The sequence below is a fragment of the Raphanus sativus genome, chromosome 6 (genome assembly GCF_000801105.2).
Source record: "Raphanus sativus cultivar WK10039 chromosome 6, ASM80110v3, whole genome shotgun sequence".
NCBI classification, from domain to species: domain Eukaryota; kingdom Viridiplantae; phylum Streptophyta; class Magnoliopsida; order Brassicales; family Brassicaceae; genus Raphanus; species Raphanus sativus.
Genome location: NC_079516.1, coordinates 1,669,639 through 1,687,709, shown reverse-complemented (window position 1 = coordinate 1,687,709; position 18,071 = coordinate 1,669,639). Strand labels below are relative to the sequence as shown.

General features: G+C 35.2%; 2 protein-coding genes across 2 annotated transcripts; one reads left to right on the top strand and one right to left on the bottom strand.

The window, feature by feature from the left end:
- The first annotated feature begins 4,112 nt into the window (after positions 1-4,112).
- On the top strand, positions 4,113-8,330 carry LOC108807528 (uncharacterized). Its single transcript, XM_056989381.1, has one exon. It carries the CDS (start codon positions 4,113-4,115, stop codon positions 8,328-8,330), a length of 4,218 nt encoding a protein of 1,405 aa, XP_056845361.1.
- A 3,116-nt stretch (positions 8,331-11,446) lies between these two features.
- On the bottom strand, positions 11,447-13,390 carry LOC108813226 (U-box domain-containing protein 9). Its single transcript, XM_018585718.2, has 2 exons — positions 12,940-13,390; positions 11,447-12,717 (listed from the first exon to the last, which is right to left on the bottom strand). The coding sequence occupies exons 1-2, from the start codon at positions 13,228-13,230 to the stop codon at positions 11,653-11,655; spliced, it is 1,356 nt and encodes a 451-aa protein (XP_018441220.1). The 5' UTR covers positions 13,231-13,390; the 3' UTR covers positions 11,447-11,652.
- Positions 13,391-18,071: the final 4,681 nt, after the last annotated feature.

Here is an 18,071-nt window from a genome sequence, read left to right as displayed (position 1 = left end):
TTAACCTAAAATTATTTACAACCAGGGACAATTATTGGAAGGTCAACTCACTAGGCAAGGTCAGGCAAATGCCCTTAACTACTTAACCGAAGGAGATGTGTACGATATCTCAGGGTTTTTCGTTCTACATAATCCGCGACAACGAAAACTCACTCACCTCCCATATTACATTCGGATTAATCATGAGACTAAACTGACAAATGTTACAGATAGTGTTCCAAGTTTTCCGGTTCATTGTTTTTCCCCCCAGGATAATAAAATGCTTCTGCGCTTAGCGACATCAACCACCTATCTCCCAGGTATCTCATTCAGCATTATTTTCATTTAACAAATACTGACTTAATATATAAATTAAACACGTCGCAGATGTCGTTGGACAGATACTCATGCTTCAAAACATGAATACATCCCATCCCGAGGGGAATAGGAAGCTAATTATCGGTCTCCTACTGAAGAGGTAATATTAGTACAATAGAAGTAAAACAATTCTTAATTAAATTGACATATATACCTCTACTCAGGTCGACAATGGTTAAACTCATATTGTGGGATAAACAAGCATCAGATTTCAGCATCTTATATAGCGAGAAGAACTTGAGATTAAAAGTGGTCATATTCACAAGCATAATTCCGAAGACTTATAAGGGTGCGTAATTTAAACATCGAAATAGATATACAAATCAAACTATGTTTTTTAAATAACTTTTTCTACTCTATGCAGGCAAACTACAACTGAATTCATCTCCAGCAACAAGATTCTACTTCAGCAATTTAATAGATTACATCAAGCATTTCAAAGGACGGATAAAAGATCAAGGGAGAACATGAGACGAAGATGAACTGCATACTATCCTCAAAGACTTGATGAACATTTTATCCACCATATTTGTGGTTTTATATTCCCATTCACACAAACTTTTTTATTTGGTTTCCATTTTATTTTTCCATAAAAAAATACATTGGTTTTCTGATTTTTTCCCAAAAAAAAAAAAAAAAAAACCGATACAGAGGAACTAATATCATGCAAATAACATGCATAAGGAATGTTCATGATCTTAGTGAAAACTTAAATAATTAATGCTCAAATAATTATTTTACCAAAGAATTTATAACGAAATACACACCAATTCATAATTGATATAATTCTATATATTTTTAGTTTATATAACCATTATATACTCAGATTGAAAACAGATTTAATATTATAGATAGAGATATGAATTTTCTTTTAAAACAAAAATTCTATGCACCAACTGTCATACGGTAATGTTTTTTAGACATTAATATCTGACAAAATTTTGGAGTTGGCTATTTTAACTTTTTGTGATGGAATATAATATGTGTATTACACTATCTCCACTATCTTTATATAATTGTGTTTTAAAATAAGACAAAAAAGTCTAAGGTTTTAGAATTTCTAATGTTGGGTTTCAATTTAAACCGATCACACGAATATTAATGTTGGGATTCAATGAGGGACATTTAAAAAAAAAAAAAATGCTCGAATCTCAAGATGATACATAATTAAGAGTAATTTACGTTTGCATTCGTAGTTACCATATATACAACAAATTCTTCTTCCAAATAAAGAATGTCGCATAATTTGTAGGATGCAGTATTAATCACAAAAATATACTTCGTACTGGAAAAGCAAAAAGCACTCATCACAACACGCTTTCCTCGGTTGTTTTAGAACAATAAGAAAAAAATATTTCACTCACACACGCGGCACAAACGATATCGACCATCTTTGGAAGTCAAAAACGTGTCTAGCTGCCATGCACTCCACACCTTCTGATCAACGCGTAGAAGAAGCAGGTACCTACGTGATCCCTTCGTCTTTGATTGGAATATATATGACACGAGTAATATATATATTATAACTTGCGTTTACGAAAAGTAAAGAGCAGAAGTAATTTTATATCTGTGAAAATGTAACGAAAACGTTCCAGCTTAATGGATCTAGATAAACACATTAGCCATACGACTATGATGGTTGAGTTAACATATTCTCTGGAAATAAAAACAGAGCAAATAAGATCACTATGTTCTGTATTCAGTACTGATAATAATATCTATTTATTGGAGTGGGAAAATTAAAACATGTTTAAGGTTTCGGATAACCAATATAAACCCATATATATGACAACCTTATTGTATTTTAAATGATAGTTATTAGTAATACATAATATTTTTCCTCTCACTGGTACTACATTATAATTAATAACTAAAAATTTAGCAACTCATGAAACTATTGTTATAAAGGAATATTATTCCTGAATACTGCTTTAAAAACATTTGTACGATCAAAAACAAAAATAATAACAATTCTGAAATCATAAGCTTTTGCCCGCTGTAAATGCGGGATTTGGGCTTAATAAAATATTCTGAACAACGAAATCTATATCAAATTTCGTAACACAAATTCGCTTTGCATAATCTTTATTTATGATAATTGGCATCTTAACTTCTTTTTATCTCGGTTTAATGCATCAACAAACCCCGTATTTTACAACATGAAAGAATGACCTCGCCATTCTACTTATAAGATGGATAGCTGCTTCGGGTTGACAAATTTTGACCCAGTTACAATTTCGTACATGCTTTTACATATATTAATCTTGGTTTACCCGGAGCTAATAATCTATTGTAAAACAGCAGCCCCAATTTCTCATCATTATGACTCCTTGAGATGCTAATATTCCAAAGTCTTTATATCAGCAATAAACAAAACAAAGTGTTGACTATATGGCTCTTATACATGTTGACGGACCAAATTATAGTTAGCTAAGATTTGGAATGCAGGATCGTCGTCCGGGGTAGGACCTAAAAGAAAGAGAGGACGTCCAGTTGGATCACGTACAAAATCGAGAGGTATCTCTTTATCCTAGCAAATTAATTATTACAAACCGATAATTTCGTATTTGATCACCACTCTAATTATAAACTTCCATTAGTACATCAAATAAGGGATCGACCCGCATTCAAGCCAACATTTTATGACTGTGAGTTTCCATGTTTTCTGATAGTATACATTAGCAAATATTTATTCATAATACTAATTGGCTTTTGAATATAAACAAACAGGTGGCTGCGAGAAGTGCGACATTTATAGTACGGAATTTAATCAAGTGTATATATATATATATATATATATAAATACATTATATTCTCTTATATTAATTATTTATAAAATAATTTAGTCAAACAGAAAAATGCCCGGAACATGAGAAGGGCCATATTACTATCAAAACGAACCTCAGCACTCTCAGGAGGTAAGCATCGTAACTACCCAATAATACTAAGGATTAATGCATTATAGTTACGATTATAATTGTTTCCACATATATCCAGACGCTCCATCGCGACCTCTAGGCTTCAGACGCACAGGGAGGAAAAAAAAAGGTATGTACTATAATACTTCGTCCACTAGATAGGAAAAATACATATTTTCCAATGTGAATACATTAAACCATATATTATCTAATATTCTCGGGCTCCAACATCATATGATTTAAATGATATTAGCGTATCCTAATTATATTTTTCAATAAAATACATTAGACACACGTATCATACAATAATATAGCTTTAGTGTAAATATATTAATTGTTATTTTTTTGTCCTAAACCTATACTACATTTACATGATTTTTGGTTAAATGAATTAATACTGCTCCCAACTCCAACATGGATTTACGTACAATATTAGATATTGAATTGTAAAAACTAATAAGTATATACATAAATAAATTAACCTCATACATTATTTTAATATACATCTAATATACAAATGATAAATTAAAGGAATCATATTATTAAAAAAGAAGAAGAAGGAAGTTTTAACATTAATTTTTTAATAATCTGTTTCAAACTTAATCATCCCCTAATTAAACCAGCTGATACTATTTTATCTAAATGATATTCCTATTTTTAAAGAAATAAAACATACAGGTTCTCCTGTATTTTTTGGCGAAATCTTATTATGTTAAACAAATATATTATAGACAAACATTGTGTTAACAATGTAAAGAACTATTTAATACAGATGAAGGATCAACATCTAAAGCCGAAGAAAACCCAATGCTACCATGCACGAAATGTGGAGCGCTAATGTGGCTCTCAGAGAGCACTGGTATGGACTCCAGAACTGGCGAACCAACATTCACGATTTGCTGTAACCATGGCCAAATAAGGCTTCCCCCGATCAAACAACCTCCCGCCCTGTTAGAAGAACTTCTTCGGTCAAAGCCGTTCCGGGATAGTATCCGAGTCTATAATTCTGTTTTGGCTTTCACATCAATTGGTATGAAAATGGATTATAGTGTCGTGCATACGCCTGGTCCATACACTATACGGATACAGGGTCAAACCCACCATAGAATCGGCTCGCTAATACCACACCAAGGCCGTCTCCCGGAATTTCTCCAGCTTTACATATTTGATACGAACAACGAAGTCAGAAACCGGCTGAATGCGATGGGACAACCCTCTGGTGAAGGAAATCTTGATCAGACAACCTTGCAGCTCCTCATCGAGATGGTTGACGAGCACAACTGTTTGGCTAAAATATTCCGACGGGCCCGTGACCGCTATGAAAGGGGAGAAGAGTTCACAGTCAGGTTGGTAGAAGATAAAGGGAAAGGTAAAGAGTATGATCTTCCAGGCACCAGCGAGGTTGCAGGCCTTATTGTTGGGGATATGTCATCGACAATCGGATTACGAGATATAGTGGTCCAGTTCCAATCCGACACTTTACAGCAGCTACGTGATGATCACCCCCTATATATGAGTCTACAATACCCTCTACTATTTCCATATGGTGAGTATGGCTTTCACCCTGAGATACCATTACATCTTGAGACGGGCACCTCGAGAACAAGACAGTTCCTCACCATACGCCAATACTATTCCTCACTAATCCAGACACGTCTAGACCAAGGGATGACGTTGATTAAAGGAGGACGTCTTTTCCATCAATTGATAGTGGACGTTTATACAGCCATAGAGGAAGATCGTCTAAGATGGGCGAGGAATAATCAGGATGTCTTGAGGGCCGAGCTATACAGTAATGTTCTAGATGCTGTGAGCAGAGGTGACACTGATGCTAAGGTAGTTGGACAGAGGTTTATACTGCCTCCGAGTTTCACTGGTGGGCCCCGGTACTTAATTGAAAAATACTATGACGCAATGGCTATTTGCAGAGACTTTGGTAATCCAGATCTGTTCATCACGATGACAGCGAATCCAAATTGGCCCGAGATTAAAGATCATCTTGCGAGATACGGTGGAGACTCTCCCAATGATAGACCAGACATTGAATGTCGAGTTTTCAAAATGAAATTAGATCAGCTACTAAAAGACTTCAAGAAAGGGACTTTCTTCAAACCGTACACAGCAGCACTCCACAGAATAGAGTTCCAGAAGAGGGGTCTTCCTCATGCGCATATCCTACTTTGGTTTGGAAACTGTTCCAGGACACCAAGTTCGGAAGAAATTGATGAGATTATCTCGGCCGAGCTCCCCGACAAAGATGAAGATCCCGAGGGTTATAATCTGGTTACGAAACACATGATCCATGGGCCGTGTGGTACACTTAATCCGAGATCTCCGTGTATGGAAAAAAATGTGTGCACAAAAAAATTTCCTCGGCCGTATAACAACAACACTTCGATTGACAAGTCGGGATATGTGCTATACCGCCGGCGGAGGAATGAAAAGGCGAGTGTCGTAAAGAATGGATCGATCCTAGACAACACCTTCGTTGTGCCCCATAACATCAAACTTCTGAAGAAGTACAACGCTCATATAAATGTCGAGTGGTGTAACCGAACAAGTGCGGTGAAGTATTTATTCAAGTACATAACCAAGGGTGTTGATAGAGCAACCGCTGTTATTGAGAAAGGCGTACCGGCAGATTCTTCAGAAACACCAGCCTCGGAGGGATCAAGTCAGAGGGTCATCAAGGCCCGCAATGAAATCCAAGACTACATCGATGCTCGGTATTTGTCGGCGTGTGAGTCTATGTGGCGGACATACTCATTTCACATACACAAAAGAAAACCCTCGGTTGAGAAGCTTATCATTCACCTAGAAGGCGAACATAACATCTCAGTCAAAGAAACTGATAACCTTGGCCGTGTGATCCGTAAGCCGGGCATTGAGAAAACGATGTTCACTGAGTGGATGGTTCTATGCCAGAGGTCAGCATTTGCAAGGACATTAACGTACGTCCAGATCCCAGAATATTTTGTGTGGAATAATAGTAACAAAGTCTGGACTGAACGTAAGAAAGGCAAAACTATCGGCAGAATTGTAAATGTTCATCCTACATCAGGTGATCGGTACTTTTTGAGGATCCTCATAAATAAGATCAAGGGGCCCCGCAGCTATGACGAACTCAAAACGTACAACAATGTCAAATATCCTGATTTCAAATCAGTATGCCACGCACGCGGCTATTTGGACAACGATGTTGAATGGCATGAGACCATGACAGAAGGCGTTAGATGGGCTACCCCAAATCAGCTCCGCGAAATGTTTGTCACGTTTTTGACAAACTGCTTTGTTACAAGTCCTAAACATTTATGGGAGCACTCTTGGAAATCAATGAGCGAAGATATACTACACAAAAGGCAGAGAATAATGGGCCATCCAAATCTCGAGCTAGATGATGAGACTCTTGAGCAGTACACGTTAATCGAAGTCGAAAAATTAATGCGAACGCATGACCGATCGTTAGGCGATATAACTGATATGCCGAAGATCAAACCTGTTCTGCTCAGGGAACTTGGCAACAATATGTGGAGCCAGGAATTGGATTATGACATCGCCGAGGAAACGCTAAGACATGAGAAGCAGTTTATCCAGCTAAATGCTGATCAACGTGCGATTTACGATTCAGTCTTAGAATCAGTTGACAAGAAGGAAGGCAAGTTATTCTTTGTTTATGGTGCAGGAGGCACAGGAAAAACGTTCCTTTACCAAACCATAATATCAAGACTTCGCTCTAGAAAACAAATTGTTCTACCAGTCGCCTCTTCTGGAATAGCTGCATTACTCCTCCCAAATGGTAGAACTGCCCATTCTCGCTTCAATATCCCTCTTAATCTCTCAGAAGATAAGCTGTGCAACATCAAACCCGGAACAATGCTGGCTGAACTAATCCTGAAAACGGATCTTATAATTTGGGATGAAGCACCTATGACACATAAGCATGCGTTCGAGGCACTCGATAAATCGTTGAGGGACATAGTGTCTAGAAAGGATGCAACCGCGAAAGAGTTGACCTTTGGCGGCAAGACTGTACTATTAGGCGGTGATTTCCGACAGATACTTCCGGTAATCCCACGCGGCAATAGAGCTGATACGGTCTTAGCTTCAATAAGTCACTCATATCTCTGGCATAGTTGTCACAAGTTCTCTTTGAAAACAAATATGAGACTAAATCAAGAAGAAAAGGAATTCTCGGATTGGCTTCTGCAAGTCGGTGAAGGACGTGTAGAATCAGAGACGGGTGATCAGTTTGACATTCATCATGAACAAATGATAGCTGTCGATGGCTCACTTATTCAACAAAGTGGGTTAGATCCATTGAAAGAGGTCGTCGATGCGGCATACGGAGGAGGTAACACAATAACTTCCTCCCAAAGCTACTACACTGATAGAGCAATCCTCACACCGCGAAATGAGACTGTTGATGAGATCAATGCTTACAGAATCTCTCATACAGATGGGGAATCAAGAGACTATTACAGTTTTGATAGCTTTGAGATATCAGAAACTAAATCAGATCAAAACGAGACACTATACCCAGTTGAGTATCTCAATTCCTTGGAGTTTTCGGGACTGCCTACGCATAAACTCACACTAAAAGTGGGCGCCCCGGTTATGCTATTACGGAACATAAATCAAAGAAAAGGATTGTGCAACGGTACCCGCATGATCTTAACCCACATAGGTGAGCGGTTGCTGAAGGCAGAAATTGTCACTGGATCTCATATTGGAAAAGAGATCTTGATTCCAAGGATTGTTCTTCTGCATGAGGAAACAAATCTACCGTTCACCTTACGGCGACGACAGTTCCCTATCAGACTGTGCTACGCAATGACAATCAACAAAAGCCAGGGTCAGAGCTTGAAGGAAGTCGTTTTATATCTCCCCAAACCCGTGTTCTCTCATGGTCAACTTTATGTGGCCTTATCACGTGTCACAAGCAAATCGGGATTAACTATCATAAAAGGCGAAGATTCCCACCAGCTACGGGTGAAAAACGTTGTTTACAAAGATATTTTCAAAGGTCTTCTTCCCACCGGAGGTACATACAATTAAAAATAAAATGTGCCACAACCACCTTCTTCAAAATACATTTACAAAAAATCTAAACTTCTTAACAGATTTACAAAGCTCGCCAAGGCAACACTAACAACTACGTGCTCTTCATAAGGACCTACACGGTCCTTACGCACCTATGTTAGTCAAGGTAACTTCTTATATAGCTAATTTTTTTAAATATAAGATTCGCCAAAGTTTAGAATATTACTTAGTCAAAATAAAGTGGACTAACATGATCTCTTTCTTTTTTACAGGCTATCTTCACCCAATTCCATCGCAACCTCTTCTCATCACCACCGTTTTTCCCTTTTAGATACACCGTTACCATTCTTACATCGGTTATATTTATTTGAAGACGAATTTGTGATCATCAGAAGTTTATTTTTATTTAAAAAACATTAAAACAATTACAAACAATAAATATCAACTACAATAACCGACACTTAAACAATACTTATCCGCGCGTAGCGCGGAGATTGGTTCTAGTTACATTAATTTTAAGACTTAGAATAAACCTATGTTTGTTCAAAAATAACATACAATGCCCTCCAAATCTCTCTTGTTAAGTAATATTTTTTACTAGTGTGCATGTTTTAATCAGGCCCGTCCCTTACATAAGGATAGTAAAGCTAAAGCTTTAGGCCACAAGATTATTAACAATTATTTAGGCCACATTTTTCTGAAACTGATTATAATTAAATGGTTAAAACATTATATTGACTTATTCTTTAAGTTAGTCTTGAATCCTGAATAATATGGTTTATGTTGGACTTTGTAATGTTTAGATTTCATTCTATTTCACATATGTTATTTGTAATTTATCTGTTATTTTGTACAATTTAATATTAACAAGTAATTATTTTTCAAACAAACTACTCATTTAAAAAAAAATCTAAATGTTATAGATAATACATACTAATAGTCTAAGGTTCATCTGATTTTTTATATGGAACTAAACTAAAATTATATATGTATGTGTGTATAACTGTATTTCACAAATAAATATAAGTAAATGTATAAAATGTACTTTAGGCCACAAAAATTACCGGGACGGCACTGGTTTTAATCATTAAGTTGAAATAGAATAGCCGTTTGCCGTTAAAAAAAATCATCAGGTTGAAATCATGATCTGATGCATCGATGATTCAGATAATAAAGATAATTTTATTGGTCGGAACACACACACCCACAAACAAACACTTTGTTTAGCCATGGAGGAAAGTCCAAACCAAAATCATAATGTAGTTTCTCTACAATCTCTTAGTTGAGATGTGGCATAAAATGTGATAAAGTTTGTTAATTAATCAAAAGAAATCAAGAGTTTGACTCAATGCAATCTGATTTGGTCGCGGCTCCACCAAAAAAAAACAATCAATTGTACTAAACTCTAGACTTTTTATTGGTTATTAAGAAAATGAATTACTGTTTACAATCGTAATAATTGGTTGTTCCCTATTAGGAAAGTTAATAAAATGATGGGAGTTGATACATTCAAATATCAAAGTAATGAATGGGACTCTCACACAATTCTTGCCTAATAACAAGGCGGATATCAAGGGTACAGATGCAACTATTTTCCTTTTGTATATATGATTCCACTAGTAGGGACACGAAGGGTAAACCCACCATTGTCTTCAAAATAAAATATGTGTATGTATTGTAAACATTACTTCTTCTGAATAGAAAGGAAGAATCGAATTCTTTCTTTCACTTGCTTTTTGTGTGAAAGTTGGGTGGTGAACCACCAAAAGAGTGTGGTTTAAGGACGAATCTATATATTCTCCACCCTCTCTATTAAAGACGAGACTTAGGTTCACCCCTTATGGTGAATCTTTAAATTCACCACATCATTTATGACCAATAAAAATGACATGTAGATAATTAAATAAAACATATTAAATTTATTTTAAAATAGTTAAAAAGAATAATGACAATTTTAAACCACAAATCTTAATTTCTAAACCCTAAACATTAATTTCTAAATCTAAACCTATACCCTAAATCAGAATTCTATACCCTAAACCCAAATCCTAGACCCTGACCCCAAACCCAAATTTTATACCCTAAATCCAAACCCAAATTCTAAACCCTAAACCCAAATCATAAATCTTAAATCTAAACCAAGTATCCTAAACCCAAATCGTAGACCCTAAACCCAAACCTTATACCCTAAACCCAAATTCTATACCCTAAACCCAAATCGTAAACCCTAAACCCAAACCGTATATCCTAAACCCAAATCTTAGACCTTAAATCCAAACCGTAAACCCTAAAATTTAAATTTAAATTTAGGGTTTACGGTTTGGATTTAAGATCTAGGATTTGGGTTTAGGGTATACGATTTGGGTTTAGGGTTTAGGATTTGGATTTAGGGTATTAGATTTAGATTTAAGGTTTATGGTTTGGGTTTAGGGTTTAAGATTTTGGTTTAGGGTATAGGATTTTTGTTTAGGGTATAGAGTTTGGATTTAGAAATTAGTATTTAGGATTTAAAAATTAAGATTTGTGGTTTAGAATTGACATTATTCCTTTTTAACTATTTTAAAATAAATTTATAATGTTTTATTTAATTATCTACATGTCATTTTTATTGGTCATAAATGGTATGGTGAATTTAAAGGTTCACCATAGGGGGTGAACCTAAGTCTTGTCCCTCTATTAAATATTCCATTTCCTCCAGCTTTCTCTATCTATCCATCCATTCGTACTTATTACAAATCACGAGTCTGGGCAATTTCGAAATACATGTGATTTTATCATAATTACTTACATGCATTTCTTGCCATGTAACCTTGACATTATTTCACACATATATCTCCAAATCAAAAATAATAATTTTATATTGCTCTTATAATTCAGAACATTATTATTGCATTAATTTTTAATAATACAAAGTACATTTATTTGGTATTACAATGAAATTAATGTACTTATTTATAAATAGTTTTCGAATAACTTTGTTACGTAATGAAAAGAAAATGACAACCAGCAAGAGGGATCACATTTCATTACATCACAAATAATGAAACCTCATGACTCTGTAATAAACTCCAGAGAGAGTGGAATAAGATTGATTTTGTTTCGTAGTGCCGTGTGATGTGAAGAACACGACATGACAACCATTCTATGTTTTTTAATACTATTGTATTCATACAAAAAGAAACAGCCGAAAGCTACACTGTTACTTGTTGACCAAGACATTCACTACTGAAAAAGCCAACATTGCTTTTATTGATTCCCAAGAAACATCAAACGCAAAAAAAAAAAAAACTATTCACACAGATTTATACGTAAAAACCATGGATTTTAGGGCTTTCTCTCAGGCCGTGTGAGTGAGATTCATAGCTTTTCTCAACCTATCCAAGATCCCATTTGCTTTCCTCTGTGCCCTAGAGGTTCCTTCACGTGCAAGCCTTGTTATTGTTCCATGACTACTCTCCTCCTCTCTGATCTCCTTCCACTTTGTCCTATCACTGAAACATATAGTATGCAATATCACAATCGCGTTTTCTTTGTTACGCTTGCATTCACTCTCTCTAGTTATCTTCAGCAACCAAGAAACCCCACCGAGCTCACCAAGTTCCTCCACAGCCTTCCAGTGAGTAACAAGCATCGCTAATAAAGCTAAAAGCTCATCCACATACAACCCATCAGAGATCTTCTTACCTAAAACCCTAACAGCTCCGTCCTTCACAGCTCTACTCCTGTTCTCATGAGCAATACAGAGAGCGAAGATGGCTGCAGCTACGTCTTTGATAGCTAATGGATTCCCTTCTTCTAAGAGATCGATAAGCGGTTTCAGGACTCCGGATTTCCCTATGAGTACTTTGTTCGAATCGAGGGCAGAGAGTGTGAAGATCGCAGCAGCTGCATTGCTTCTAGTGGCGACAGTTCCACGTCTAAGTGCATCGATCAGGAGAGGGATCACGTTAGGGTTTTCACAGACGAGCTTCTTGTTGTTGTCATCGTGTATGGATATGTTCAATAAGGTTGTGATCACATCTTCTTGAAGACCCTCGTCTTGGCATTCATGTAACAACGGATTCACCAAGCGAGTGATATGATCTGAAGATTCGCCGAAAAGAGCTCGGAACACGGTTCCTTTCCTGGTTAAACGCCTTAGCTCCTTCGCAGCTGATTTTTGGTCTTGAAGATTCGATGACGAGACTTTACAGAGCAAGGAGTTCAAAATCTCACGATCTGATAGAGTGTTGGACTGATATTGATTCACCGTCTCTACCCCAACCGTTTTGCACCATTTTGAGATCATATCACTAATTAAGAGATTGGGAGTTAAACCTGTGTGAGACAGAACTTGCCGAGTCTTGGGACATGTTCTGTTTCCAGAACTCAACCACTTCTGTATGTAAAACTTATCATATGTCTGCAAACAAACCAAAAAAAAACACAAAATGTACAATTTCAATTAATTTTTTTTTATTTTTATTGTCAACAATTCAATTTTCATTTATAATTCAATTTCTAGGGATATTTAAAATGATTTGTCCAGAAAAAGGATATTATTAATGAAAATACAGAGTAATCTTCAAAGGTTAATTCTTTTTGGTCCATTTCATTTAGATTTCATGAATGTGACGTCACCGACCTGACCAGAAGCCAAAACGACAGGATCACGCATGAGCTCGTTAGACAGAGGACAGCGAAACTCATCGGGACAAGACACTGTCACGAGCATCTCAAGAGAAGAAGATTTCGCCATCTTCTTCGTCTTCGCTTGTTTGAAAGCAGACAAAGCTTCTTGCAACTGATCGATTGTCCGAACGCTAAAATCATCGCCTTCTTCGATGGTCTGAAGCAGTTTCTTCATCTCACGCTTCAGCTCCTTCGCCTTGGCAATTACCGTCGGATCCGAATCGAAAAATTCACTCTTTGCCATCTCCGTCGGATCCACCGCCGGTACTCACCAAACTCTTCTCAGATTATGCCGTCGGATTAATTTTCTCTCATTAGCTTTTTTCTGAGAGAGAGAGAGAGAGAATAATAAAGAGATATGAGGAGGAGAGGTAGGAGAGAAGAAGGAGAAGTGTTGTAGTGTTGTATAGTGCCACGTCATTATTTATTTATAATTACTAAGTAGAGTTTTAATAATGAAGCACGTATGACCTACTTCGAGAAATGCAGCCGACACGAACAGTGTCTCGTATATTACACGTTGTTGGTTCATGTTCTAGTGGTTCGCTCATTTTCTTTGACAAAAAACAGATATCAAGCCATGAATGAACATGGAGATAATGTGAGGATTCAGATGTTCTTATCATTTAAAACATCTAAATGATTAATCCGTAATTAAACATTGGTCGTGAATTGGTTTTTAAAACATCAATCTATGGGAAGAACTCGAATTGTAATCTCCCAATTCAGAAATGAACTATATATGTGATTTGGTTTTGAATGTCTATATGTTGGTATGGTTTTTTTTTGTATTGTTTTTATGGATTATATTTATTTGTGGGAAATTTTGTTCTCCATTGGTTGAAATTACATTTTTGAAGTGGATATATATGAATTACGATGCTAAATTTCCTAACTAACTTTGAGATTTTCTTTTCCAATTTCCAAAACAAATAATAAATTATACAAATTGTATAAATTGTATACTCCCTCTGTTTTTTAAAGATGCATTTTCTAGGATTTTCACACTTATTAAGAAAACATATTAAAACTTAGTTATTAATGCATAATTTTTTGTAATTTTATATTTTCTATATTTTTAAACCAATATGATTTCAAAAAATGCAATTAATGTTTTTGAAACACATAATTTTTCATTATTAGTTGACAAAATATGCTTTGAAAACATGAAAAATACATCTTTTTGAAACAAAAAAATTTCCTAGAATATACATCTTTCTGAAACAGAGGGAGTATGTAGTAAGAGGATATCCAATGGGATATACTTAGAATTTTTGGACCAACTTAAATAAGAAATATTTGAAAAAGTATAAAAACATAAAAATAAATATCTCAAAGAAGATATTTTAAAATTATAGAAAATCTTGTATCACACTTGTTCATTTATAATTGGTCTAATTTTTAAAAAAAATTATTATATAGCTAAACTACATTAAATTATTAATAATTATTTAAAGAAGAAAAAACTCATTAAAAACTTTATTAATGTTATTCCAACATGGCAACATGGGAAGAGCTGTCTTTCCGCGTGGATTTTGTTGCACTCTCTCCCATCACTTCAGTCTTCATTCTCCGACACTCTACTTCTTCTTTGACCTTTTTACCCCTGCCGTTTTTCTGGAAGTGTATAAATTCAAGCGAAAATTGAATATAAACATGTTTTATTACTGTAGCTTGAGATGCGTGATTGGATGAATTAAGAACATTGACAAGGAAAGTGAAGTCTTGAAATGAACTTCTCTATCAAGGTTCAATTTTAACCTATAACATTCTATTAGGGAACAAGATGACACACCATCGGACAACAAAGTCAAATGTCTATGATTATTATTTGCTAAAACTTTACGCTCCAGTACCATTAGAAAACTTTTACTAACTCACTTTAAGAGTGTCGGTTTAGCTGACCAAACCATAAGAAGGTGGGTGATTGACGTCCATGCAAATAATCCGTGTTAGAATAGTGTTTGGTTCAAAATTGAAGTTGTTCCACTGAAATTAGAAACGTGTATTAATATGTAATTACGTGTTTCTGAAGAGTGGGGACCACTTATCTGCAAAAACAGAGAATCTTTTAGAAGTGCCAAGTTGGACTGCTGGTATTAAGATCAGCACTTTGCCTACGTGTCGACATCCAATGTCCCTAGCTCATCATCTTCGTACTGTCTTTTTTTGCTGCTTGCAGACACTTTGCTTTCTGACATTATTATTTTTCTTTCTATTTGCGTGATAACAAGGCTCTTTTGTAGAACAATGTTACATGTAAGTTCCAAATGTTTGGTAACAAAGTGATTGAATCTTTTGAAACCAAAATAAGGAACTTTATGAATATCTATGTAGCTATTTGTTGAAATTTTATTACGACTCTGTTTGTTGAGTTATTATACAATAATACAATGCATTAAGTTTTTTTTTTTGAAACTGCAATGCATTAAGTTTTGTAGCATGCTTATTAGCTTATAGTGTAAACCACAAGATGATAATTTAATTACAAAATCATTTTATAATGAAAATATAAATTTAATAATTAGCTAGTGGTTTCAAAACTTTTGTTTTGGATATTTTACAGGCACATTCATTATCAACATGCAGTTCGGTGGACATTCGAATCTTTACGATAGAAAATCTGACATAAAACCCTGCAAAAAAAGAAGAAGACTAAATATGTGCATCTAATTAACCGGAAATATCGATTTTCCGTTGTTAGCCCAAATAAAATGTAACAGGCCGGATAATGACTGGGTTTGAAGTCATATGCCATGATAAAAAGAAAAAGGTGTGAAGTCCTAAATAGGATACAAACTTGACCTCGAGGCCCATTTTCTATTTAAGCAAACTAGATCCCGTACTTTGTTTATTGAACCCACATGTCTCCTTCAAGTGGATGGAAGACAAATTAAACGCCTCCAGATTGAGTTATCAGATGTTGGCACAATTTATTTAATACATTTCATGATTTATAAGCGTTCAACATCCAGTCCACATTTGCACCCAAAAAAATATATACATCAGTCCACACTACCTGATCTGTCTGTAGGGAAGCATCGGTATGGGCATATAACCGGTTGAAGCCACTAGCCAATTGCATTGACAACTTACATCCTTATGGCAACCGGCTCCCTTGGCCTTGGTACGTAGAGTATAGGACGCCCCATTTCAAAACTTTAACACCAGAAAGAAAAAAAGATCTGAAAAGTGCAAGAAAGTACCAGTTACAAAAAGTGCAAGAAAGTAGAATTAGATAGACTATCATGCACATGATTCTGCCAAGATTGTAGTGTAAACTTAAAATGTGTGTGGATGTTTAAAATCACACGTACTTAAATAGCGGACGAACTAATTTAATATTTTTGTAGAATATTAAGAACTAAAATAATTAAAATTTAGTTATTATTTTTAGTTATTTTTCATCTTTATAGGACAACACATGTATCATAGTAGGGCTTGGCTGGCCTGTATAAGGGTTGAGTGCAACTTATTTACATTGACTATTTAATATTTTGTGGACACAGACAATCCATCTATTTTTCGTTTTTTTCGTAGAGAATCATTAGAAATACAAATAAACAATAAGAAACAAATAAATAAAGGAAGCACCAGAAAATAGTAAAGAAGGCAAAGCAATTCGAAGAGACAATTGGAAAAATAAAAACGTGGGGTGAGAGACCCCAAAGCTTGACTGTCCCTTCCCTCGTTGGGCCACTTCTAGTTCTCTTTCCTTCTCCAAAGGCCATTTTTTCTATTCCTTTTTCTTCATTAGTCTTTTCCTTTTTTTGGCTACACATAACCAAAAGTATTTTGCTGTTTATGCCTTTAAGAAGTAGATAACCGAGAAGAATGTATGCAGACTACAGTATACGTATATTATTTATTTTTGTATTACTATTTACAGAACTAATAATGGCTAAGAAATATCAGAAATTTTAACCGTCAAATGTACATGGTAGGATATTTCCTGTGATAATGGTAGTAATCTTTACCAAATCAATGGAATTTCACACTAGAAAAATTCACCATCATAATACAAAAATGAAATGATTGTTGAAAACTAGTTAATTCTTAACAATCCAAATTATTTATCGTCGACACCAAGACTTTTCAGATATGGGAATACTTAACTGACTGATACATACACTCTAAGAGCAAGAGACGACTCTCTAGCTCTGATTTTCTCATTTTATTCGTCGTTTTGCGTATTCATTGCATTAATACAAATATACTAACAAAAATATACTAACAAAACAACTTCGTTGTGACTTAGCCAACAACTTTTTTTTTTGCAAAAGGATTTCTTAATTTAAATGCATAAAAAAATGATAGAAGCGTAGGCTAGTGTTATAAGGCAAAGACTAGTAGAAAACAACTTCGTTGTGACTTAGCCAACAACTTGAAGCTTACACAATGTATGTTTTTGGTTCACACGAAAAAGAGGCGACTAAAACGTCTATGGATATTTTCTGAAAGTAACTCATCTCTTAACACCTACAACATCAACTGTGTATAACAGACACGACAACCAAATAAAATAATGAATACCGAAACAAATAAACGAGACTGTTCAACGTAAAATACATCTATCAACATGTATCAACGGGATATTATATAAACATGTGATAGTATTTATACAAGTTGCTACTTACTAGTCTCATTAAACATTATCAATGTATTCACTGAGTATAAGAGACAAATATCTCAGATCGGGTATTATAATGGATCCTTAATAATATAAGATAGATGGTTAATTCCACTTATCACCAATTGGTTTTAGATTGAAAACCCATCGAGATTAACATGGTATCAGAGCCCGATCCAAACAATCCAATTCGATCTATCATCGATCTAGCCCAAAATCGGCCAATCGATTTTTATCCAAATATTTTGATATTGACGTTTAAAGAACCATCAAGAACAAAGAGATCTTTAGTAATATAAGATAGATGGACTACTTCACTTATCACCAGTTTGTTTTAGATTGGAAACCAGATGAGATCAACTCGGACCAAGCTATATAGATGATTCGTTCGCAATTATATCGGGACAGAAGGGTTAGGTCAGTTGTGGATAATAAAACGAATATTCGCATATAAC